The 26800-nt window shown below is 34.8% G+C and overlaps 1 protein-coding gene across 2 annotated transcripts in view; it reads right to left on the reverse strand.

Moving 5' to 3' along the window:
* SNTG1 (syntrophin gamma 1) overlaps positions 1-26800 on the reverse strand; it is a 161058-nt gene that overhangs the window by 116564 nt on the left and 17694 nt on the right. For both annotated transcript variants that reach the window (XM_050891933.1, XM_050891932.1), the window contains exons 3-6: positions 25349-25405; positions 18286-18343; positions 15592-15635; positions 15443-15484 (exon numbers count right to left, since the gene is read on the reverse strand). In XM_050891933.1, coding sequence (XP_050747890.1) covers positions 15443-15484; positions 15592-15635; positions 18286-18343; positions 25349-25405 — 201 coding nt within the window. The remainder of the gene's footprint in view (positions 1-15442; positions 15485-15591; positions 15636-18285; positions 18344-25348; positions 25406-26800) is intronic.

A 26800-nucleotide genomic window follows, 5' to 3' on the forward strand; every position in this document is an offset into this window, starting at 1 on the left:
TCTCTCTCAATATATTCAGGAAAGCACTGAAGCGTGAAGTCCCTCTGACTTCAGTAAGTATTCTTTCCTGAATAAGACTGTAAATCCCCTCTTAAATTACCAATGAAATTTACCCACCAATGAAGTGGTAAAGATTTAAACAGAAGAATTACATAGTCCCCAAGATCTGTGTTCTCCTGAACTGGAGCAAATTCCACTCTTCAGTGCGCTTTAAAGGAAAATACAGTTCTTTGATGAATACCTTGAATTACAAACATCTGGGGGGAAAAAAAAAAAGGAAAAGTAGAAGACACCGTCCTAGCCACTGTGCGTTACACGGTGCACTAGTATCAAGTCCATCAGCAGATACCACAACATGCATTTTGGTACAATCACATAAATGCCCAAAGCTAGAAGGCTCAATGCATGCACACAACTGTCTTGAATTATGTTTATTTAAAAAATCAACTGTTTTATTCAGTGAAAGCTATGTAGTTATATAGAATATTTGCACTAAAAACATATCACTGTATGGGCAGTTTTTAATTCCTTTGATCTAATATTTATCACAGCATTTGCCAACAAGGAAAGTTAATCAACAAGTATAATAGTAAAAACTATCAAAGCTTTTTTTCCTTCAGAAAATTTCTCTAACTGATATACAGAGCAAACTAGAACATCATTTTATGACAGCAGTTCCTACTCAGGTTGCACAACTCCAAGTATACTTCAGACCACAGTCTGACACTACCATAGTTATAGGTTTTAATTTTTTGCTGTCTGGTTCCAGAACCTGTATTAGATATTTAGATACAAACCCAAATGGGCTGCACACTAGAACTGGGAGCTTCCTCAAACAAGGCAAAAGGAAATGCAGGGCAGAATGGTGCACATGTTGAGGATGCAGGAAGACGTGCCCTTCTATTCAGAACCCTCTTCTGCATGTATCTTGCTACTGGCACTGTTTTAAAAAAGTGCAGAGGGATGCAGTAAGATTAGTAGTTACAGCAAAGATACCCTACTGAGCCTACCACTAAGCAATTATTCTGAAAAGTGGCAAATAGAGGTTTATGGCTTCTCAAGATGACACAGGAATTGAATCAAGGTAGCACTTACTCAGTGAATGCTCCAGCTACTAAGGCACTATACAAAAGATCATTTCAGGGCAACATACACAGAGATTCAGAGTTCGATGCTTTTTGACAAGTCCCATCAGACTGACCACTTAGAAACAAAATTATTCTTGATGCCAAGCAACAGCACTCATTTAAGCTAGAGCATCAGGTGGTGTCTCAGATGGACCACGTCATATCAGTCATCTTATAGCTATATTCAAGCTTCCTTCATTGATCCTTGCCCTACCTGTTTTCACAGGCTCATGGGCTTTAGACAGAAAGGTACCAGAACATGCAAGCTCAAGACTCCTGTATAAAGCATTAGTAGAAAACTAAGTGATCTGCCTTTAAAAATAGACAGATTTCATCATGTTTCAAGCTTATAGGCAAAGTAGGCCATTTATATTAGCTGACACTAAGAGACATCTACAGTGTTTCCTTCATAGGAAATGACTAAAATAATCAGATGTAAGCAACATGAGTAAGTGTAATGAGGAGGTAGGAGAAAGAGATTAATTTCACAAATAATTTATTGGAAATATAATTAACTCACACACAAAAAATCCATCAGGCAATAGAGGACCAAATACAGGTCACATAGAAGACACAGACTCCTGTCAGTTCTTTCTTCAATGCAGTTCCAAGGTAAAAAGAGAATATTGTCACTTCAGTGATACATTTACAATCAAGTTGGAAAAAAGAATCTTTTTAAACTTTTAAATCTAACACTTGTGGAATGGAATACTTACAAATTTGTCTAAAAGATATGATGACAGTTTTCCGGAAATCTTTAAACTTTCTTATGCTCCATAATCAACACTAAAATGTTCAGTAAACTTGCAATCAGAATAGTAATAGACTGCAATTATTGCTTAGTTGCATGTCTATCTTTTCAAAAGTAATACAGGAGTGCCTCAGAAAAAGATATCAATGCAAACACCTGAGGAAAAAAAAAATTATGAAAGTAAAAGTCTGCCAGGAAAAGTTTGCATCATTTTCCTGTTCTTCTTTCATTAATCTTAGCATCATTAATAAATATCACCCATAAAAAATACTGCTATAAGTGCTTAATTTGCATTCTTAAGTCATGTACCCTAATTTTGAATTCTGTTTCACTAAAGACTGCACTTACTGGTCATCACAGTTCATATTAAATCATTAGAAAGCCATTACTCCAATACAGAAACTACGAACAGCAAGGAATTAGAACTTCTTAAAATTTTAAGTCTATGAAAACTGGGAACACCATACCCTGGAGTCCCTGACCATAGGTCATAGGGGACACCATAAGTCCCTGAACTGAAACATTTCATACCATATTCTGAAAAATGAAAAATATTAATTCCCTGTATAGATTCCAACTCTAATACATTATTTGCCGTGATCTATCAGTATATTCTTTGACTCATCCCAGCTGAGCTTCAGAGTGTTGATTCTAATGCAAATGTTGATTCTAATTCCAAACAATGGGTCTTGTTAATGTTTCCCAGTCTATATTCCATGGACTACTATTGGTCTGGGACTGCGGTCCACAGAAGAAATAAATACACAAAGATGCATTTATTAGCCATTCAGCTCTACATGATATGCAGTTACTCATGACAAGAAAATACCTATGAAAACACAAAAAAATTCAAAGAACCAGAAGACTCCAAACTCTTTCCAAGTTTCATGAGCTTTTTCAGTGTATCTATATGTAGTGAGTACACGCCAGAGTTCAGAACTGCCTATCTTTGTTTTCACATTACCTACTCCGTGTATGGCTCTACTTCTCTAGGATTACTCAGCTACACTAAACGATCTGTGTAGTTACACAGTCTTAAGACGTCCTCTACTTTAAACTCTCACAGCTGTTTCACTTTTTGAATGTTATTATATATTCAGCTGCTGGGCACCTACCATCTTTTGGAGTTAATTCATGAACACATATTTTTGTAATTATATATTTAATGAGTTCCAAAACAACTGGCTAAGATAAATGAGGTAAATCGCTTAATAATATTGAAAATGTTAGAAATACCAGTAGAACTGTTCCTAGTGTGGTTGAAACTAAACAGCATTTATTCTACAATTTTTTTAAAGATATGAAATCGGAAACTTGAATTCTTTTGGACAACACAAGACTTTAAGATAGTTTTCTAATTGTAAATTACAACTCTATGAGACTGATAAAATCACCACCATGTATTTAGGTAAACTACTCAACCCCACCATCAGTCAAATATTATAAATCCATAAGCCTAATTCTGGTTTCAACTAGTTGTATTAACATGTACATTTCATCTTCTACCAATACTACACACATGTACATTTTGTCTTCTACCAATACTACACACTCTCATTGGTATGATAGCTCAGAAATTTACACAGGCACCCAATTTTGTTTGGGATCAATTTCACTGACACTGTCCAAACCAAATATTGACCGAAGCCAATTCGGGAGAAATGTGTGATCCTCTTAATAAACAAAACAAAACTCCTACTGAAATGGAAGAAGCATTTACACCGCTGTTATAATAGCATCTAGTGATTTCTACACAGCTTTGTCAAAAGGTTGCACAGCACCCTGTGTGCACCGATGCGTACAGCCAGATGAACGATAGTCTATCTCATCAGTCTACAGAGGATTTCTTACTTAAGACACAAGGTTTTTGGACTTCATAATAACTCAAAAAAGCTGTCAACACCTGTAGAACATTAAGCAACCTCCAGAGGCTTTGCACATTTACCTTCAAGGATCCATGACATAAAAATTCAAAGATTTTTTTTTTCTTTTAAGCAAAACCTAGGCCATATTTTAATACAGAGATAATACGTAGAAATTCCTCCTACTCATCATATCTGCACAACATCCTTGTGAAATCTATTTTTGTTACTCATGAAAATAGTATCATTTTAGTGGGTTTTAGTCCAATATAATATAAAGCACTAAGAATAAGCCAGAATCGTAATTTACTAATTCTCTGTAGGCTACCAATCAATTTTTGGTATTGCTATTCTCTAACAAGAATTTCAGATAGCAAAAGATGGATAAAACCATCTTTAAATGAAAGCAGAGAAATTTAATAAGAGACATTCTCTTGGACTGAAAACAATGAAGATTATTTAGGGTATAGTATACAATAATATCCACCATACTAAATATTCCATCAAAGATTTCCCTGACACATCTTTAAGCAAGTTTTTGATTACCATCCAGTAATCTGCAAAAACACAGGTTATACTGGAATGACACTTTCTGGTGATAAGAGTTGCCACAAAACCACTCAGTGCTGGATATAGGCCAGAGCTTCAGTCAGGAAATTACTAACAAACTACATGGAAAAACCAACACAACAGCTAATAATATCAATATATCTTATGTAGAATATTAAGATTTCGCTTGTGGCCTGCAGGTATTATGGCATACAGTGCATGATAATGCATTCACTATTCTAGAAAAAAAATAAGTATAGTGTATGAGCTATCCAACAGTGTATGAGAACACAACAGATTCCAGCAGATAATCATAAGCTGAACTGAAGAAAAATATTGTGTATGGCCTCTCAAAACCAATAGCCATATTTCAGCAATTAGCCAGGAAAACCTTAAAAGAATGACTTAGTCACTTAAGAGTCTCCATCCCCTATACAAAAGTCGCATAAAATATTCATCATAATGAAAAAGATTAAAGACATTATCCATGTTACATGAAGAAAAATAAAATAACATCAGCTATATTTACAGAATAAACCAAATTGTTCCATATTTATCTGCATGATTCCTAGAGTACCCAGCTACAATTGGAATAAAGATCACTAGAAATCCTTTTATGAACGGATACATATTTTTCTTTTGCTAGAAGACATTAAGCTAAAGCCAAAAAGCTTCAGATAGAAGCTTTTGCTTTTTCAGCAATAACTTTTTTTTTTAAAAAAGAAAGAGTAAAAATCAAAGTGAAGTTGAAGGTGGAAATGTTTTTTTCTAGTAAGCTGTAACAGAAACTGGACAATAACTTGGAGTTAAGGTCTCCAAATTTTGCAGGTAATGTGTGCTCCTCAATAGGAGGAAATAATTCCAATCAAATTATTCATTTTAAAGGATTTTGAGTTCTTTCTTTTCACAGTTCATCATACAGCACTTTTTTTTTTTTTTCATTATAGCAATGAACTTGAAGGGTCTGAGTTTTCTAGCCCTGATTATTAACAAAACAATGAAGCTGCTTTCTTATCTATTAAATATATAAGAATCCCCTGCTCCTTCAAACTGTTCCCACACTTCAAATTTACCAGAATAAGTTCTCTCACAGTTGAGTTCTATATGAAATTTCTAACACATTTACTAAACAAGTGCAGTTTTTAATGTATGCAATTTGTGAAAAGATCATTAGTAATATTCAAAATGCATACACATTACTAAACTACATAACATGTCAGCTATTGTTCCTGTTCCTAATGCTTGAAGAGTGAAAGTCATCCAGTTGACACAGCATTTTAAAGTACATGCTTAATTTTTAAAATCTTTTATGAACAGAGATAGGTCTAAGATTGTTGAAAACATGGCTTGAATATTTTGTCTGACTAAGCAGAGCCCCAGTTCTAGGGGAAAAAAGAAAGATCAGTCCCAGAATCAGAGTTTGCTCACACTAATCCCATTGCAAGGCTGGGGTCAAACACACAGCTAGTGGCAAATTTCACATTTACATATTCAATATAAAATTTGCTGTTGGCAAATATGACCTTAACATTTACTTTTCATGAATAGTCACACTAATCAAGCACTAGCATATAAATGCTCATGAAAAATGAATACAAAATGGTCTTAAAGAGTTTGAAATCAACTTTTAATTCTAAATTTGAATAAATATTAATGTACAAGCCTATTCCTATTTGTTCAGTTCTAAATGTTATCAACTTCACAATGACATAAAGAATAATTCTTGGAGAAATTTGTATTTGAAGTAATATTTTAGATCAATATATGCAGTTAACTCTGCTAAGCTTCTCGGCAGCTCAGGATCTAATCTTTGAGAAAGATATTTTAGTACTTCAGGGAATGTACTCAGTGGTAAAAGTTTTCAGCTGAGAAAATGCATAAGACCATACTTTCATGCCATTTAATGCAATGGCAGCCTTTCTGCTGCAGAATAATTGTACTGCATCTAGCTGAAATTGAGAAAATGACTTTGTTCTTCATAAATATTTGTAAAAAAGAAAGTCTCCAATTTAGTAAAATACTTAAATTCATACTTTTAGGCAAATACATACGTATTTTGCTGGACTGGGATCCAACATAATTATCCTGTAATTTGAAATTTTCACAAATAATATTGCCTCAACACTTTTAGGATCATTTTCATCAGCATCTAAATTTTAAGGGTCTTGGCAAAACTGAGTGTGGAGGTACTCACACCGGATATTAATTAACTGGAGGACATTTACAGATATTTTGGAAAGAAAAGAGATTAACATATAATTCCAAGGAAGTAACAAAGCTAATTTGTATTTCAGCATAATGATGAAAATGTGCTGAATTACAAGATTAATCAGTTTATAGCATGAGGTCTTCATGACTTTCAAAGTTAAGTATAAATCTGATATATTCATCCAAAATGATCAGGCTACTTATCCCACTGCAACCCTTATTTTACCTTTTCTTATTTTGCTAATTAGGTAATAACCCCATGGAGATCCATTCTTGCCAGCAGTTAATTACCCTTTGAGACTATAAAATCTTATAAAAAACATAATTTATAGACTGTTATATAGAGTGGACGTGTTTTCTGAAGCAAAAATTGCAACATCAACAATAAAAGAAAAACAAAATGCTTTGTAGAATTCTGTTACATTGCTGCTAGGTGAATATGTCAGAATATCACAAATGAATGCACAAACTACAGGCCTCACTTTTCAAAAGTCTAGGCCCCTCAAACCTTAATAATTCTAGTTTTACAATTTTCTCTGTGCTGTCGGTTTCCACAAAAATTCAGAAAACAAGCAAAACAGTTCTGATGCTACGTAACTCAAAGCTATCTAAGGAATATCTACAGAGAAAGAGGATTCAAAAAAGCACAGTCCCATTTAGATAACACTTTCCTGTTGAGATATAAAGATTTTGGTTTTGATACCTTCTGGGATATTAAAAGCTGTAGTCGTAGCAGTAAAAGCAAAAAATTTAAATGTCTTGGTATTGCCAAATTCCAAAGCTCCCAGTGTTTTAATTGGAAAAAAAAAAAATAATGTCTCACAGATTTGTTGTTGTTGCCATTGTTGCAGGTGATTCATTTTACTCTAAAGCCTCACTTACTGATTGATGGAAAGATGCTTTATGCAGTCTGTAAAACCTTGTAATCTTTCAGGGTGAAAGACGTTTAAACAAAATATTTTATCTGTTAGCATTCATTACAGTAAATGCTAGCTCTCACCAACTCGTCTATGCAATCAGTGATTCAGAAATAACACATTATGACCTGAAGTGCACAGGGGATTTTGAATGTGTTTTGTATTAGATTTTTCATGTAAATATGAAAAGATGAACAAAAGAAGTCAAAAAACCCTTAAGAAGACTGAGACATGGTGAAGATTTTGTGAACCATGACTGTCTATCCATTTAATATGTAAATACTTTATACATTATAGTATAAGAAGGGAAGGCATTTCAGTATTTCAGGGAATCTAGAAATATCCTCAGTACTTTCTACTGCACACCAACATGTTAGAATATGGGAGTTTTTTGATGTGGAGCATTCCCTTGAACTTTCCTTTTAATGGTTTAGCATAATTAGAACCTTTGAAATATTCTGAATCGGTACTGGCTTGACAAGGGCATGTGAAGTGAAATACAGCTATGTACATTTGCTAGACCTCATTTATAGATATATGTCATTATCATGGTAACGCCGCTTCAGCCTGAGCAGTGACTGTTTCCCATTTTGCTCAGAAAAGTACTAACAGCACAGGGAGGCAACAACTCCTGCAGCTCTCTGCACTAAAATCTAAAGAACAAATAACCTTTGTAATTTTTAATGAAGAGTTTCTTCCTTCTGTAACCACACCTGCACCAAAGTTTTCCTTGTGATCTGTGAACCTCTTACTACTGCAAGCTGTTTTAACGGCCACAGTCTTGCAGAACAGCTAACAGGAAACAGCACCAAACTGAACTTGTAGAAAGATACCGGTACTATCAGGGCAAAAGAAAAAAAGTACACACCTAGAAATAGGCCCAGTGCTGACAAACAGATACCAAAACACCAGTACCATACTGTACCATACTAGTGGTTGAGAAGTATGGGGTGGGCCATCTGGAAACCTCCATGTATCTGGCTGGAACAGTCCAACACTGGATACTATTGAAAAATTATATAGAGTCCATTCTCCTTTCCTCTTCCTCCTCCACCGAACAAACTGTCAAAAGACAAAGACCCATTGTAGAGAAAAAAAGAAGACCTAAAAATATGTACAGGTGTTAGATAACCCCTGGATAAAAAGTTTCTTCCTGACACCCACCTGATTTTACAATAGCCAGAACAATGACAATTCTGAAGAGTTAAATCAGGTATTGTAACTGCTGGAAAAATGTCAGAAGACTCTACATGTGTGCACATTTGCACTTCTTTGAGCACACCTCTTATTTATGACTCCTTCTGGCTAGCTAAAACAGTACACTTGCTCTATTTAGTCCAATGTGCTCTCTTGGGCCCATGTCAAGCCATAAGAAATATAGAGGTTGCCTTTTAGAGGTGAACATTTGCTTTCAGTCTATACCACATGGTTGTTACCTGTTTAAAGAAAACACAGCTGTTGCCAGTTGGACAGGACTTTCTAGTCCTTATGGATAAATAAAATTCTTTTAATAGTGACCAGGGAAGATAATTTTCATGCCTACAGAAGGTTTTGTTTTTCCTACATTAAATTGGAGTGTTTTGTGTATGTTTGTTTCCTCTGCCTTTTGGAGGCTTTTGATGCTCTCTATGCTAATCTTGTCTAGTCTCACTAGATTATTATGGAGTAGTTAGTCCAAGTAAAACAAAAAACTCAAACACCTAGCCAAAGTGGACTGTGCTTTTTCAAATATAAACCACACAGAAACAGATTTAAAATAATTGGGACTCTGGTGCTCTACCAGAAAGCCAGCCCCATTTTCTTATTTTTTAATTATTGTACAGTATTACATCTATGCACAGCAAAGAAAAAATGGAGTCCTTGTACCAAAGTCAAACTGAGGTATAGCTCCACAACTGGAACATGCTGTGCAGAATGAAATCTTCCAAAAAGTCTTCTGGAGGGTAAAACACACACAGGTACAAACAAACATGAAAATATTTCTATTTGCTTCCTAAGGAAGCAAAGAAACCCTTACTGTCTTGACAGTAAAATATCAATGTAAACAAGGTCACAAACGAAGCATGTCTGATGGTACACACTTTAAATCCACTGCTTAATTGTCTCTTTTCTTTGCAGCTCAGGCTTTCAGCATTAATAGAGCTGCATGACAAAGGAGGAACCAATGGCAGTTATTTGAAGGATGTTGCACTGTAACTGGTGATTCAATCTTTTGCTCTATCCCACTAAACCCTAATGGATTTTTGCTTTGAGGACTGTAGCTATGTAATAAGGAAATAACAATATTAATCATATAGACTTGGTATTAGTCATGCTGGCATAGTCTACTCCCTTCTATTAAAACTCAGTAGTACTGATGAGTAGTTTTAAAAGATGAAATCTTAATAAAATGACTAATATATCTACAGGTATCTTGAGAAAAAGAAATGGAAATATAAATTAGGAAGACAAGCAAGACATTAATGTATTTTAAAAGTGTAACATCATAGTGCTTGAATAAATTCAAGCCTTTACTGAGTTTGGCACAAAAATTAATTATTTAAACACTAAAAACCCATAGCTAAAACCAGATTAGAAAAGCAGCTGAATACATGTTAAGAATACTGCTCCAGGATATATTCTAATCCAAAGAATTTCCACCACAGAGGAAAAAACAGTAAACTATTTACACCTGCTAGGTTCTTTTCCACTTGATGGACACTTATTTCAAATCAATGCTGAAATATTTGACAGATTATTATTAGCTCCAAATTTCATTAACTATAAGGACATTGTAAATAAATTGTAACAGATGTTTTCATTAATTGCACCACAGTAGCTAAGGTGACATTAGCACTTTTTTTATTATCCAAGTCTCAAATAGAAAACAACAGCTGTATGGAAAAAGCAATAACTTGGCCTCTTCTTAGGAAGAAAATATTGGATTTCCCAAAATTTTACATTTCACTTTTAAATTCAAAAGTTACAAATTACAGATTGATCATGGTCTTCTCTTAGAAGCGCTGACTATGCAGCTTCAATATTTAAAGTCACCATTCAGTCTAGAGGGGAAAGGATTAAATGGCTGTGCTATGAGTTACGCAGTACAGGATATCTGCCACATAATATGAGAAGGTGGTAATCTATATTTGCAGGTTGCTGTTATCACAATCACCAAACAGCACAATATTAATGTAGATATCCTTTTCTAGAACGGATTCTGAAGTACTTCGTATAATTCAGTGAGCCAAACCTGATAATAGTCTAGGTCTCTGTTTCACAGTTAAGGAAACAAAGATAACATAAAAACATAATTTACCAAAAGACACATCTGCAAAGTCAAGATGGAGTGAGATTTCAGCTAATTTCGTTTCCAGTCCTGTCTTACAAATAGAGTATGCTTGTTCTTCTGCTTAAAAACATCTATGAAAAACATTACCAAAACTATTCATAATGGGTTTTTACAATCAGTTTGACCAAAACCATAGTTTTAAAACAAAAAAATCAGAATAAGAGTTTCATCAGCTGCACATGATTGCAGTTAAGCAACTACAATCCCTATACTGTCAGTTTCATGTAACATATATGACTCATGGAGAGCTAGCACAGTTACAGTCCTGCTATAAATGCAGAGAAAAGCGGGAAGCAAAAGATACAATGCAGTGCACGTGGATGTCGCATGTCAGGTCGTTCTGCTGGAAAAAGATGCCTTGTGCAAAACGCAGCTGATGGCTGAACTGAAACATGGTGCTACATGCTGCAGCTAGCTCTACATAAAATCCACCGAAGTCTAAACTTCTATGCTGTCTTGATACCCACCTACCTCTACATGAGCTTTTCCTGTTGCTTTTCAAGGAATGCACAAATGCCACATTAACTGCCACATACAAACTATCATTTTTCATTAGAAACATTCCCCGAATTTTCCCTAAATACAAGAAATAAGACATTATTTCATATCCATATTCATTTAGTTCTATTTTTAGTTCTATTTTTATTTCCTAAGAGAAAAACAGATGCTAAGATCCAAAGAAACCCCAGTGATATGTAACCATAGTTGTTGGTACTACCTGAGATGCTTTATTCACAACACCAAGAAGAGAGACATATTCTTAAACATATCAGTGTTCATTTGACTGAAATTCTTCCTTCTTCGTAGGCCCCAGATGCTTTGGTACACTATAACCCTGGGAACAGTAAGAGCGGTAGATCCAACACAAGATTTTTGGTAGTATGCAACTGAGTTGACTCGTACTCTCCTACTCCGAGCCACTCAGTAGTAGCTCAAGGGAAGTAGCTCACAGCAGGGCCTCTCACTCTCTCTCAAAATTTTGTCTGTTGTTAGTGGTATAATGGCTAGACCCAGAACCACCAAAAATGTCCACATGTGCTACAAGAACAGCATTATGTTGGTTATTGCCTATGTATCTTTGTTTTTTGTTTGGACAATAAATGGAGGTAAGGGCTACAGATACATTAGTTTCCAAACTACAATTATATTAGTTTCCAGCCTTATAAATAACCATATCCATTGTCAGCCCTGAAAAGACTAGGCGTGTGGATTGACAAGCTATGCATTGTTGGACCATATTAATTAGACAGAAGCCTAAACTCATAGGTCTGTCTATGCATAATCCTAATTTCAGCCTTTAAAAAGTCTTGTAAAATGTAAAGGACAGTCTACTGGAAAAGGAATAATTAATAAATCCAGAGTAGAAAGAGCAGAAACTCATGTAAATTAACAGATATAGTGGCCTCTCCTTACCTCTACGTTCAAGTTCATACTGCATTTTTTGAGTCAAATTGCCAGTATGATGTTGAGAGATATTTTTTAAGAGAATTGCTAGATGATTTTTTTTCCTCAACCTCCTCCCATGCTGATACTTCACCACAGAGAGCATGTATTTATTTTACCATAGGAGAGCACTAAGACTGAAGTAATGTTATGCTGTACTCAGGAGTCTTTACAACCCAAGACAAACAAAAAGTTGACATTCAGCCTTTGATAGAAACTCATAATGTGCTTTCATGATATGCATAATATTCTCACCTTCTACAAGCACAAAACTAAGCTCAAAATTAAGTGATTCACCTAAAGCTAAAAAAAATCAGAAGGGAACAGTGTAGAGGCCTCCAGTAAGGTACACTAAGAACTGACTAAACCTACCTATCCAGTCTTACAAAAGTCTTCTCTATTTATCTATCTATCTGTCTGTCATCTATCTGCCTACTTACGTATCTATCTATCTATTTGTCAGATTCAGGCTTCAGATTATAGCATATTTCTTGGATAACAGGATTTGTGTATCACTGAATACTGTATCACCAGATCTAATAACTAATGGAAGACAATAAAAACAACAAAGGAGCGCCCACAAGTGTTAAGCCAACTAAGTTCACTATATATTGGGGAAAGATTCTTCCTACTATCAAAGATGGCACTAATTTGATTAAACTACTTAATTTTGAAATTCAAATAATTTTATACGTATAGTATAGTTATCAGTAAAGCACGGTGAAATACCATGGCCAACTAATCATCAGTGTAATACAACAGGCTGCAGTGATTATGCCACAGGTCTTTTCATTGCAGAGCTATGAAGATGTGACACATGCTTAAACTATTTCTACAAGCAGCAAGAAGTTTTGGATCTAGAAAAAGAATGAACACTCATAGGATGCACACCGCAGATACAAATCTGAATTTTCTATGGGCATCTTTCATCTTTACACACTGAAAAAAATTCCACGCTGGCTTACAATGAATACTTTCTAAGGCATTAAGACAACGCAAAACACTAATATATTCTCACATAATATGATACCCGCTAAGTCTTAATTAGTAACAGAAAAAATCAGAAAGAAACAAAGCTCTGAGCTCATGTGCCTTGCATAGCCATTTGAAAAGTACCTAGATGCAATAAGGATTGAAAATTAAGTTTCCACTACTGTTCGACTCCCTGCTGTGAGCAACTATGCTCCACACAATTCCTATTTTCTCTGTTACCTTGAGATTAGAGCTACAGGTCTTGTATTTGATAAAGACCCTGCAAGAGAGAAGTGCTAGAACAACTCAAACTGCAAAGGGCATGCTGTAGACAAAATCCCGCCTATAATTCCTGCTGGCAGACCAGTTGATGTACTTGCCCTTTACTCAGGGCTACGCCTAAAGCCACAGATTACTGCAAAATGCATAACCATATCTATCATTACTACAGCAGGCTTTACAACAAATTTACTCCACAAATATATAATATATGATAGTGAATGTTTCTGAAAAAAATAGATTATCAGAGTTCATTTACTTTGGTTTTTATATTTATTTTATAACTCCTCTGTATATTTTAGTTTATAAGATGTCATATGGACATTTTATCTTATTTAAATATTGCTCAATATTTGCTATTAATTCTTAAGAATTATTCTTAGTTAGAATAAAGATTTAACTTAAAATTTATCTGCTTCTTAAACTCCTAAAACACTTGCACATACACAAATGCACAATCAAAACTGGTAAGATACACTTTTTTTTTTTTATTCAGAGAGAATTATCTATAAGGAGTTTGAGAAGCAGATTATGTTGGACAAACAAGGTATAAAACAAAATTTAACATGATGACCCTTGCTACTCTATGTCAATCTGCACCTTTTGGCTTTTCCAAAATCTCTTTTTCTTTTTTTTCCATGGAAGTGTTTAAACCTGATCATAAATACCCAACAGATTTATGCATAATTGTAATGGTTAAGAGATTGTCTCAGAAAAAAGAAAAAAAAAAAATCCTGGTGTTCTTACCAGTTTTCAATATGCCTTTGAGTGTGCAAGTCTACACTTTTAGCAATATCTTTTTCTCACGTCTTGAAATTCCAACAGCCTATTTAAATCCCATTGAGAGATTTATCATATTAATGCATATTGAACCAAACAAGTGTGGTAAGCTTATATAAGATTAAAATCTGATCACTGTTGCACAGCCAAAGCTTAAAAGTAATATAAATACGACTATTAGCCTGTGTATACGGAAGGTGGTATGACAAAGGCTCTGAAGAGTGAAGCATGATTTGCAGCACAAATTTCCAACACAAAACCAGTGCACAAAAGCACTCTGAGGAATAGTGCAGTGATGTAAACTTTCAGCCAGCACTAACTTGTTCATCAGAACTTCATCTTTATTAATTCTTGCTTTCTATACCTGAATGGCATATGTTCAATGAATGTTGTATGAAATATAGAGGGTCTTTGAATTGAAGTTTTAGAAAAGTACACTTTCAAATACAACATTACTACGTTATTTTAAAAATACAGGTAAAAATTCTATGGAGCTACACAGGATTTAAAGATAAATTCTTTGGTAATCTTCTCATTTCTGGCATTCTTTTCTGAAATATAGGGTTTCCTACTTCTGAAAGTACTTAAGAAGAGTCAAAAAGTCAAATATAACAAAAGTACATGATACTTTTAGCAAAGCTGACTTACCAAGGGAACCAGCCTGCTATAGAGCTCTCAAATACACATGGCTTCTCTAGAATGAATCTCCTTAATACATTGTTATTTTAAACCCATACTGATAACAGCTTAACTGAAGGAGGAGAGCACCCTCATAAGTAATAGCCAGGGAACGAAAGGCTGATGAATAGTTTTGTTTCAATTTTTAAATAGGATTAAAACCAACCAAACAACGAGTCTCCAACGTAGTGCAAATTACAGCTTTTGAAATTAAAATGACCTCACACAGCCAGAAACACGTAGCACTGTTGAAATTTGACAGCTATAAGCCAGAAGAAGAAATGTTGGAATATGTACAGCTAAAATCTGCATAATAAAATAATCACCTTTAATATAGAAAAGCCTATCTGAGAACAGCAATTACAACAAACTTATGACAAAGAGATTGCACTAAGACCTTAGACGCTTGCCATGCTAGAAGGTACAGTCATATTTGTTTAGGAATAACAGTAATACAACTGATACCAGCGCATTGCTATCAGTGTACACTATCATTTCAATAACTACAAAAGACAAAAAGTAGTCTAAAAAACAGAAAAGCTCACCACTTCTTCATGCCTGCATTTTCTCACATTAATTCCATTAATCTGTTATTAAAAAGATAAAAAGAAGACTTACTCTACATTTCATAAGTATAGATTTCATTTCACTTTTCTAGAAAAATATAAACAAAACAACTTGCAATTTTACTCACCTGTAGAATTGCATCTCCTATAAAGAGCAAACCTGAAAGTTCCGCTGAAAACAGAAAGCATATTTTTCACTCATTTTGTACAAAACATCCTACATTTCGTGTACATGTATTCCTATTTAATGTTTTCACATAATCTTTTAAAAATGTAAACAAAAACTTAATAAAAAACCCAACATACAACTTCCAAATAAATTATTTGGATGTTTTTTTTAATCCCAAAATACTGGCATATCAGTGTTACAATGAAAGAGTCCATGAAGCCTAAGTACAAGACTATAAAACATCTTCCATCAGTCACTAGCACCTTTCAGGCCATTATGGTGAGGTATGGCATACTTTTATTATAGAAAATGACTGCAGGACTAGGTCCTATTTGCCTGTGAAAGATCATTTCTTACAAACTCTGAGGAAAAAGGAACATGGAGACTCCAGAGCTACTTATGAATGACAAATTTAACTCCTAAGCTTTTACCAAAGATACTTTAGATCCTGCATCTTTGATAAACTCAGTGGAGTATTTATGCTGGATAGCAATTTATACGCTGAAGAGCTAGACAATCAGTACATTGTACAAAATCACCAGCCACAAATTGAATTTGATTTTTAAAAAAAAGCTATACCCTATAAAATCACAAGGGGATTTACAAAATCTAATTCTACAGTTGCAATTTCTAAATATTGTGTTGTGTTACAGAGCTAGCTAATGCAAATATACTTTATAAATACACAAGAAATATAACAAAGATTATTAAACTATCTACAAAGTAATAAATAACCCCCAACATAAGAACTAAGGAATGCTAACAGATTATATGGGATTATTTATCTATAGTATTCCAAAACATCACAGAAGACACTGTCTAGAAAACACTAGAATTGGAATTGATCAAAAAACTTTACTTATTTACATGAGTTGTAAAACTGGAATCAATATCAACATAAATTATGATACTCAAGTACGTGTTCGAAGGACTGGTCTTATTAGCTAGATGTAACAAAGCATGCTTAAATTATTGGAGGACAGACATTCTGATTTATTTTTTTCTTTTTTCTTAAATAAATGCATATCTCAATATTCTTCTTCAGACACCGGGCTTGCATGTACTAACACTTCATACATGACTTCATAATGTGCTAGCCTAAGCACCTTACATGCACCACTGGTTTTAAGAATTGCATCAAATGTCACATTCTTGTTTAGAGGTCCAAAGAAAGAGCTGGAGTCAGTTGGGAGGCAGACAGAACCAAGCCTGCAGAGTTTTGAGGTACAGGCTCTGGGTCAAACCGCATTTTCTGTATCAAAGATCCCTAGTACAGACACATGGCATGACGCTTTCTCCTACACAAGACATGTCCCTCAAACCTAGCTCTCTAAAAATCAGCAGTATTTTTATTGAAAGCAGTAATGGAGATTATATCTCAGCTAGGTATTGAGGTTAGAAATAATGCATCAGCTACTGCAGAAAAAAAATGACAAAAATAAAAGAAAACAGTGTGCACTTTTGTGTGCTCAATTAAACTTAAGTCTACCTTTCTTATTTTTCCTGCAGTGCTTAATAGCACTTTAATAGCTAGTATAGGTAATATATGCCACATTGTTATGTATTACATACTTCTATGTACACTGAAAGGAACGGAGTCACAAGTATAACTTCTTAAGGTTAACCTTATTGCCTTCCTTAGGGGCTCATTCCATGCTACTCTATAGCCTTCCTACATACAACTTTCACATCTACCTTTCAGGGTTGGCTTTCAGTTCCCAATACGCTGATTCCCCTGTACCTCTCTTTATCTGTGTGGGTGAATACGAGATTTTTTTTATGCTGGCACATTTTAATTGTGCAGAAGCAGCATCCTAGAATTATTGCATTACAGATGAAGGGAAATGCTTCCAGGTTTAAGCTTCTGACCTTAGACAAATGTACACAAATATACACAAACATAACAGAGATATTAAATACACCATACTAGTACAGATTCACAACCTTCATCTCTCATCACTGCGCACGTCATGAGCTGTTTAACCATTATCCATCTTCCTAGCAGATTATATCATTCCAATAATTTCAAAACATTGCCAGTTAAAAACAATACAGAGATTCAGCACCAGCTCTGCTTCTATTAAAAATAAGTATGGTTAAGACCTCATGCAGTACCAGTTTTGCTATGCATGAGCTGCTGCAAAGGCTTACACAGCACAGCATCTAATGCTGAAATAACATAGGGGTATTATCAAGGTTCTGCCATTACCCACCCCTTTCTGAGTACTACCCTACTAGCCAGTATAAAAAGACACGCATTCTCTTCTTTTGTTACCATGCTTTAATGGCCAAACATTTGATCTGCTACAGCTTCCTGGCAATAACCGTTTGGAAATAACAGTCAAAAAATCATTAACTTTTGTTAAATTTGTTTAACATTTTCATTCTCTAAATACCTATTTCTCTCCTTAAAAATGCTTTACAAGAGCGTTTTTTTTTAAAAATCATGTTGAAGACTGTTTACAAAATATTCCAAATATAAATTCTGTACTTTTTCAGGGAACAGTTCTGAGGAAAAGAGAGATCATAATGACAGGGAGAGAGAAATGGTACACTAATAGTGTTTGTTTAACAGTTCCTGAAGAACCTCAAGACTTAATGCACCTTGCTTTAAGGAGCATGTCAAAACACAATGTACTAATCTCACACCCACCTCTTTGTTCTTTGGAAATCTTAGAAATGACCACTGGAATATTATGTTCTGCTCCACCCTGAAAACAGAATAAATGGCAATCTCGTCAGTCACTGGAAATATCTTTTTGCTTAAAATTATATCTTACCCTTTCTCTAACTGCAGTTTTCAGAGAGACTGAGAAAATAACTCTGATTCTGCATTTCCTCTTTTTTTTTTTTTAATAAATATTTGATTGGGATTAATTCCTTATTGCCTCTCATAAAGAAGTTCTCAGTTGCCACCATTGGCTCAGGAAGTGAACTGAATGTTGTTCAAAACTCCACAAGACTTGAAGAAAAAGGACATCAGTTTCTGTGAATTCTGGAGAGCTTAATGTATAAAATCGTGTCCTGCAAAAGCAAAATGGCCATCACGCTACAATGGCAGCCACGCTGTGACCACTTAGTTTTCATGCTGGCAAGAAACAGGTAAACAAAAGCCCAAGAAAAGCAAGTTTGGACTTTCATCTCAAAAGCAGCTTTTATTTGTTTCCGTCTCTGTCACAAAAGCACAAAGAGTGTGCAAAGCAGTGGGATAGGTAACAAGGAACAGAAAAAGAAACATTAAGAAATGGAACAGTAGGTGTTCAATAAATGGGGGGAAACAAAGGAAAGCCGGACGGTAATTTAACAGTTCAACAGCATTTCAATGCTCTTGCTTCATTCAGTTTATCCTGTTGGGACTGGAAACGTTCATGGTGCTTAAGAATAAAGTATTAAAAAGAAATCTTAAATAAAAAGGAAACTCAAAGAAAGATAAAGGCAAATATACACAGAGACACAAATATTTTTTTTTCTCTAGAGAGTATCAAAGTGTAAGCCTGAATGTAACCCATACAAATTCAGATCATCAGAAATGTCAGTCTGCCACACTGTTATTTTGCCTAGAAATCCTGGTTAAGAGTTTGCTTACTCTTCTCTTCAGCAGCCAGATTTTTCTTTGGAAAACAATGGCTTTCTTAGGTCCGGGCATCCAGTGTCGAGGTGTGGAAAGGACTGACATGGGTATTTTGATGGTTGAAGGAACAGTACATATCCCTTCTTAATGCAATAACCAATTGTTTGAAACTGAACAGACTCCTGCACTCAACACCTATTTCTGTCATGGAATAAAGATGAATTTCCTGTGAAACAGCAGAATTTTAAACAGGATTAATGTTCCTTCTGCTAGTGGCTATCAACGCAAATGGTCCTAAAAACACTGAGTTAATAGGGATCTCAGTAATATTACAACAATTATATGTCTACAAGAAAAGTTCTATTGGCATTGCATGAGATGAGTGTTGACAAGCACAGAGCATATTGATATTTGTAGCATGGACTGAATACTCACTCCAGAAAGACCATGAGGCTATCTTCATTTCAGTCAGGCTTAGAGATGTGTTCAGACTATGTAAATTGTAGCATTATAACTTGTTGAATATCTTTCAATGGGTTTTACCAGAGGAACAGCAATAGCAAAAGTTGGCTTCACTTAAGATAATCAGTTCAAGCTCACTAAATTTATAAGATTTCACCTACACCCTCCAGATTTTTCCTTAGTCATATGCACATTTAATTTCTTCCAAATTTTTCAAACAAACAGAAAAATAATTGTGTCATTTCCCTTCCTAAGCCTCCAAAGTTACCCAGAGATTGCACTATCCAGGACATTTGAAGTTCAGCGAAAGGGTGTAGAGTGTCAAGCTCAGCATAGCTAACATAGGTCCTTTTTTCTCAGTAAAATGGCCTCCCTCCCTCCCTAGACTCAGCTCTCCAGTAAAGAGGGAAATTACTGTTATTACTAAGCCAGCCTGCAATGCACCCAACATGATCATTCCTCTCTCACTCACTATATCTACCTAAATCCATTTACACTGCAGATTTGAAGAAGCATTCAGTAATGTCCTACTGAAGAAAACGATCTCCTCTCACTGCATCCCAGTCTGGCCAGTATGAAGGATTCCTTTTAAATTAGTCATAGGAGGTGTTGCCTGCTAGTCTAAGAAACAAAAATGTAAAATGGGAAAGAGAAAATAGTTGACCACCTATCTATACCTAGTCATCCTTAGCAATTTGCAGCAAGCTAAAAAAGCTGTATATATTCTGCAACATCTTGTTGAATACTACTTCAGATTGACACTGCAGCCTTGCATCCTGCATCCTCCATACTTGATTCTCTGTCCTGTAGAAGCAAAAGTGTATGTGTGTCTAAATTCTGGTTTTATAGGCTCAGGAGATACTCTACTGAAGAAACCTCTGGAAACAGAGGCCACTTTTCCATTGTTTTAAATTTTCCCTCCCTCTAGTGTAGACACGCAGTTATAACCTCAGACCAGAGGAGGGACCAAAAATATGTCAAGTAATGGTGTTGAAGTCTTAACGGCTCAGACCTCTACCAGACTCTAACACTGATCTTTGTAATGCAGATTTTCTTTGTCATTTTTCCTTAAGCAGGCAAGGATGAGCCTGGAATAAAGGTAGCTGCCCACCTGCAGAAGTGCTCCTGCTAGAAGAGGCAGAGGAAGCTCTAATCACTGGCAGCTGTTTGAAGCTCACTGTCCTGGATCTTGGCCATTACTGGTGGGAGGTCACCCACGCCTCCTTTCAAAGTGTCACATGATACAGTTCTAAAGATTTTCTCTTATCCCAGTTTTTATGTATGAGGTTTTTTTCTGAAGTTTTAGTCATATGAAAAATAGGGCAACTGAAACTAATAACTTTTATTGACAAATGAGGGTTTTGTGTTTGGCTCCAACTATAATAAGAAAATTACTATTTTGTTTTTCTAAGCAGACAGCGTCTATAAAAAATTAGACCAATTGTTGGACTTTAGCATCCTCAGAGTTAGACAATATAGGGGACATTTTTATTTCATACTAAAAGGTAACATTTATTCCACTCACAAAAGTGGGACTGCTTGTTTTAGCTTTAAGGTCTAGTGGCACAATATGGCTCATGTCTTTGAGGATAAATTACCTTCCTAACTGAAAAAGGGTGACTTTATACATGTTGCCTATTGGAAGCAGACCATGTAAAGCTCTGAACTGTGTTCATGGACTATCTTAGGGAATACTAGTTGGTGTAAGCCAAAACTATGCCAGGAATCATGCTAGCAATTAAACAATATGGACAATAATGTGCCAATATTAACTGGCACTTTTCAACTTTTCTTTTTGATAGAATAGCGTAGCTGGAACCAAAATGCCTCTTCCAAAATGCATTCTACACCAACTTCCACAAGTACACAAGCCTTTAAAGATGAAAAGATGAATTTTTAAACTAAAACCTAGATGATTCATCTATTAATTAAAGGTTTCTAGCCTTTTTATTTTATTTTTTGTTTCAATTTGAAACAGAGAAAATGTGTTAATAAAAAAAATCACAGAATGAATGAAGAGGAAGAGCACCATCTAAGTATGTACGTAAGTGTGAGCAGGACAGGTGCACATGCTTACTTTAGAGATTTTTTTGGTTGAGTCAAACTTTGAAAAGTCAAACCGAATCTCAGCAGATCTGCGATGCTGTTCATCATTTAAAAAGAACGATCGAAACAGAGGCAGGAAAATGGCACTGTACGGAGTCCTGGTAGCCAGGAGTCAGACTGTAAGTGCAAACCTTAATTTATTTAATGAACTATCAATTTTATTGCCTATTTCCGCAAGAACACTATGCTCCAATTATTGAGAAACATGATGTTCTTTCAGAAGTCATACACTTAGCAGCTTCTTGTGTCAAATCTCTGCATCTCAGACTTGTCAGAGATGTGATAAATGACTGAAATACTACACTACACTTACCAATTTCTACATCTAACTCCACGGTTATTCCTTCACACAGAGAGGTTTATTACTGAGGGCTCTAAAGGGGCTTCAGAAATTAGAAAATAATTCCTTCTGAAGAGTGTAAAACAGATCAGTTCTGCTTCAGATTCAATCACACTTTTACCATGAACGCCAGTAAAATGAAGTACAGCAAAACACAACACAGGGTTTTTTTTGTTCTTTCAAACCTTCAAAGAGTGGATTCTAAGCAACTTTTTAAAGGGCTGAAGTTCGGATCTTGTGTAAAGATCAATCCCCCAAGCAAGTTTTTTTAAGCAGTGACCTGAATCTCTGGTTTTTACAAATATAGTTACAGCACCCAGGTTATAACACAAAAGAAGAGAGTTCCCCTCGTAGACAAGTCACCAAAAGATAACTAGACAGTTTCATTTTGGAATTATTAACATTTTGACCTCCTGCTCTTCAGGAAAAAAAAAATAATTCCAAGGCTCCAGAATACATAAGGTGGGATAAGACACTTCCAAAATTTACTCAAGAGAGAGTTAAAAGGTGACTTGATCATGTGAGATTTCTGATAGCAAATGGGTGTTTAAGCAGAAAAAAGGCATGATAATGCCCTAGAGCTGAATGCCAAAACTAGACAAATTCATATCAAAGCACAAGCAAATATTTTAAAGTGAGGGTCATTAATCACTGTACTGCTATAATTCACATCTCAAACACCACTGCCAGAAAGTAAGTCCTCAGATAACCCCCATCTTTAAATAATCTGAGAGTAGCAAGACAACAGGAACTACTGTAGTACACAGGGTTGTGGGAGAGAGTTACTGAAACAAGGAGGAAAGGCCTCAGTCCTCCTCACTCCTACAGGGTGACTTGTAGACCTCTACTTTAAGGCACTATTACGAAGTAATTACTTTTCTATTTAAAACTAATAGTAAATATAAGTCCTTTATTAAAGTTCAGGGATCTTCCAAAATAAAACAAAACAAAATAACAAACTATTGTTCATCTGCAAGAGGAAGCATACCATGATTGAACAGCACCTTTTAAACAGAAAACTGGCACTTTTCAGAATATTTGGAACTGACACTGACACTTCATGGCATACCTAAAAAGTCCATTTCAGTGAGTCTTCATAAAGTTTGCCTACCAAACTACAAAAAACATTACTTTAAGTTCCAGTTCTAAGTTGTTTCTTACTACTAGCTTAAAATGATAATGGCAGATTATACTGATTATTTGTTTTAGATTGTGTTGGCTATCCAATTGCTTGTCAATCTTTTTTTGAGAATGTAAGATTACTAATAAAGGGATCTAGCAAAAGAGGTCCCATGGTCATTGATTTTTAAAAATAAATCATTTTTAAAAAGTAAATCATACTGCTTGATACACATCGACAGAATATCCCAGACCCTAGAATTCTACTTGCCATTTTCATTATCTAATCTACACCATCCAAGTAAGTTTGAGTTTCCTTTGTTGAAAGAGATCTCTTTTCAATTTAATGACATCTGTTGAAGGGATTCCATCACCTGATTGTTAGTTTTTCCAAAGATTAAAAAGAAATTGTCTATTCACATCTGCATTTATGTAGCTTCACCTTTCCACTACTTAGATTAATTCTGATCAAAATATCTATGCAATAAATTAAACCTAGAAAATATGTTTAAATAAAATAATTCAATTTAAAGCCTTTATTCGTAAATTCTATTGCAGTTGCTTCTAATACACTTGATATAGTTCTTTATTGTTATTTTTTCTATTCAAACAGGATCTTATTAAAAAAAAAAAAAGGGATAAAATCCCTTCTAGGCTGAACTCACAATCTGTTTTGGCACTTTTAAATACTTTTGCAACTTCCAAGAATTTTCTTCAGAACAATGGATATCTTGATCTAAAAATTTAAGAATATCTTGCTCCACTAATTTAAGAATGACAATTGCACATTCATTATTTAATTTCTCAATGATACTCTATTTTATACAATGTACCTGATACTTAAATGTGATCTTGAGTTTGTCAGCAATTTTAATTCTAAAAGATAACCCACTGTAGTGTATAACTAAAAAAATCAATTTTAGTGATTCTTGACGAGATTTGCTCTCCAAACCTCAAAAGTCCTTACTGTAATCAGTTATTTCTTAGCACCAGCTAAATAAAACCTCATTCACTCATATACTTGATTTTATACTGACACGCATTACTTCTTTGTTATTCAGTGAAATGTAACCTATAATGATATTGGAGGAAAATAACTTGTGTACTGTTGACTAAGCTCATGAGAAACTTTAGCCACAAAATAGCAACTAGTTTTTCTTGAACAGAGGTCTTTAGTGGGTCAACAAGATAACAGCAAGTGTACCAAGACATATTTCAAGAACTAGTATTTCTATTCAGCAATATTCTTATCAATGACAACACAAATGCACATTAATCCCTCTTCTGAGTCACTTCTTATAAGGTCAGTACTAGCAGGTGTTCACAGGAAAGTCTATACTTTCACTTTATATGCATAATTTAAGCCCCTTTGCATTCATGTGAAGTACACTTCACTTTTTCCATTGCTATCTTGAGACTGAGGACTGCTGTGTTTAGAAGATAAAATTAATGTTGTGTTGTCTACACTGAGATTCAAAGATAAGGTAAGGTTTTCAAAATCATAGATTACGATGACAAAAATGATTAACCTTCCTCCCCCTCCTCATCCGTCCCTCCCTCAAAAAGGATCACCTACACTTACATATGTTCTTAAATCTTACTGAAGAAAGCAAAAATATGGTAACATGATGAATTGCTGCCTTTGCTCAATCTACAGCAAAATAAACAATATGAGAAAGCAATAACACTTTCTGTCCTACTAATGAATTGTAGTGAATTAATGTGATATTCTTTGTAGGAGAATTGATGATGAACTTATTGGCTGTTCCATGTGCCTGCCACTGTAATTTAGCATTCATTAATAACCACTTAAATTAGAGTGCTGTTGAACAAAAGCACAGTCTGTGCAGTTGCAAACACTTTTCAACTCTCATATCAAATCTTATTACAGAGTTGCTCAGCTTGAATCTTAAGGGAATGATCTTTCCATTGCCTTCCATTCCATAGGGCAGTGTAGTTGCTGGTTGCCTACCATGACAGTATCTAACATCTTAGAATATGTTTGCTCTCGTTTCTAGTCCTCTAAAATATAGTTTGTCCTCATTAAAAGTAACATTAACTATACACAAAGACACTTTTTGTGTAACGTAGTATAGTAGACCAAAAAAATCATCCTACCTTTATACTTAATCCAAATCCTCCTACAGTCTGTCTTCTAATTGTTACTGTTCTTTCCTGGGAAAAACAAACAAACAAACAAACCAAGTTTTGTTAGATTTAATGTTTTCTGCCATAAAAATCTATATTCACATTTCAATAAGTTGCTTCTGTGCTTCCATCCTACATTGATTTTTCTTGTTTTAATAAGCTTGTGAAACCTATGCTACAGAGGAAAAAGACAAAGTCTGGAAGAAAAGCAGAGGTCCTGCCTCAGACAAAAATTCATTTGTTCAATTCATACCATACTAGCAAGTACTGCAATGCAATAAGAACAGAACTGTAGAGTTTAAGAGTTAGTGCACAACACATGCATTTCAGAGGTCTTAACCTCGACTAGTCCTAAATTGGTCCCATATGCAGACTGAGCCCTACATGCTGAAGTACATAAACTGCACTCCTGTAGCACATTTTCAATTTAGTTTCATCCAAAAGGAATACAGCTTGTGTACTCCCAAGACCACTCAGTGATGTGAACCAAAGCATGGCAAGTGCACATGATCCAGAAATTCATTTCAAAGCACAGTCCTGATCGAAACTAAAAACTTAATACAAACACAGACACTGTTGACCTCAAAGCTGTGGTTTAAAAATCGTAACCAATGATTTAAAGGGTGTTGTTACAGACAGAATTATTTAAAGCAGCCCATTTTTTTCCTTTTATTGCTCATCCTAAAATTCTGTAAAAACTGTAGGCTACTATCTGTCTTAGATATGAACATTTACAAAAAAGACTTTTTTTTTCTAGTCTGTCTTGTTGACTTTATTCCCAAAGATCATTTAGAATTAGTCAATTTGGTTACTGGTGAAAAATCTTAGTAGCAGATATACTGTATGTCCAGATACGAATATATGGAATATATAGATTTTTTAATGCCCTCCACATGTGGTCTAGATTTTATACTCATTTCATTATATATATTGCATAGCATAAGTCTGCACACATATTTTATCAATATATGTTCATATATTTCAACACAATCAGCATAGATTGCCAGTGTCAGTTAGATTTGAGTAAGTCTCTCATCAGAAACATACCAGTGACAGAGAGGATGAAATATTTACAGAGCTATTTTTTTCCTCCTTCCTTCATATACAGAAAGGAAAAGAAAGGATGTAGGGCTACAACATAAGAGTTTTGGAAAACTGATATTGCTGAATTTGGGGTAAAATTCAGTTGCCTTCTTTCTTTTTCACATTTGTGACAAATCTCAATTGTGTAACTGCAGAAAGAGCAAGAATAAACTAGTCCAATGTTTTGGATGGCAAGACAAAATGGATTGCCTAAATGAGGCTTTCCATTTATTCATTTAGGCTAATGCTTGTAAATGTTTAAAGTAAGAAAGAGGTATATAATTTTGCTGTTAAATGGCCAAATGTTTCAATTTTCTTTTTTTCAAATTTGAAATGCAT

The sequence above is a fragment of the Gymnogyps californianus genome, chromosome 2 (assembly GCF_018139145.2).
Source record: "Gymnogyps californianus isolate 813 chromosome 2, ASM1813914v2, whole genome shotgun sequence".
In the NCBI taxonomy this organism is placed as follows: Eukaryota; Metazoa; Chordata; class Aves; order Accipitriformes; family Cathartidae; genus Gymnogyps; species Gymnogyps californianus.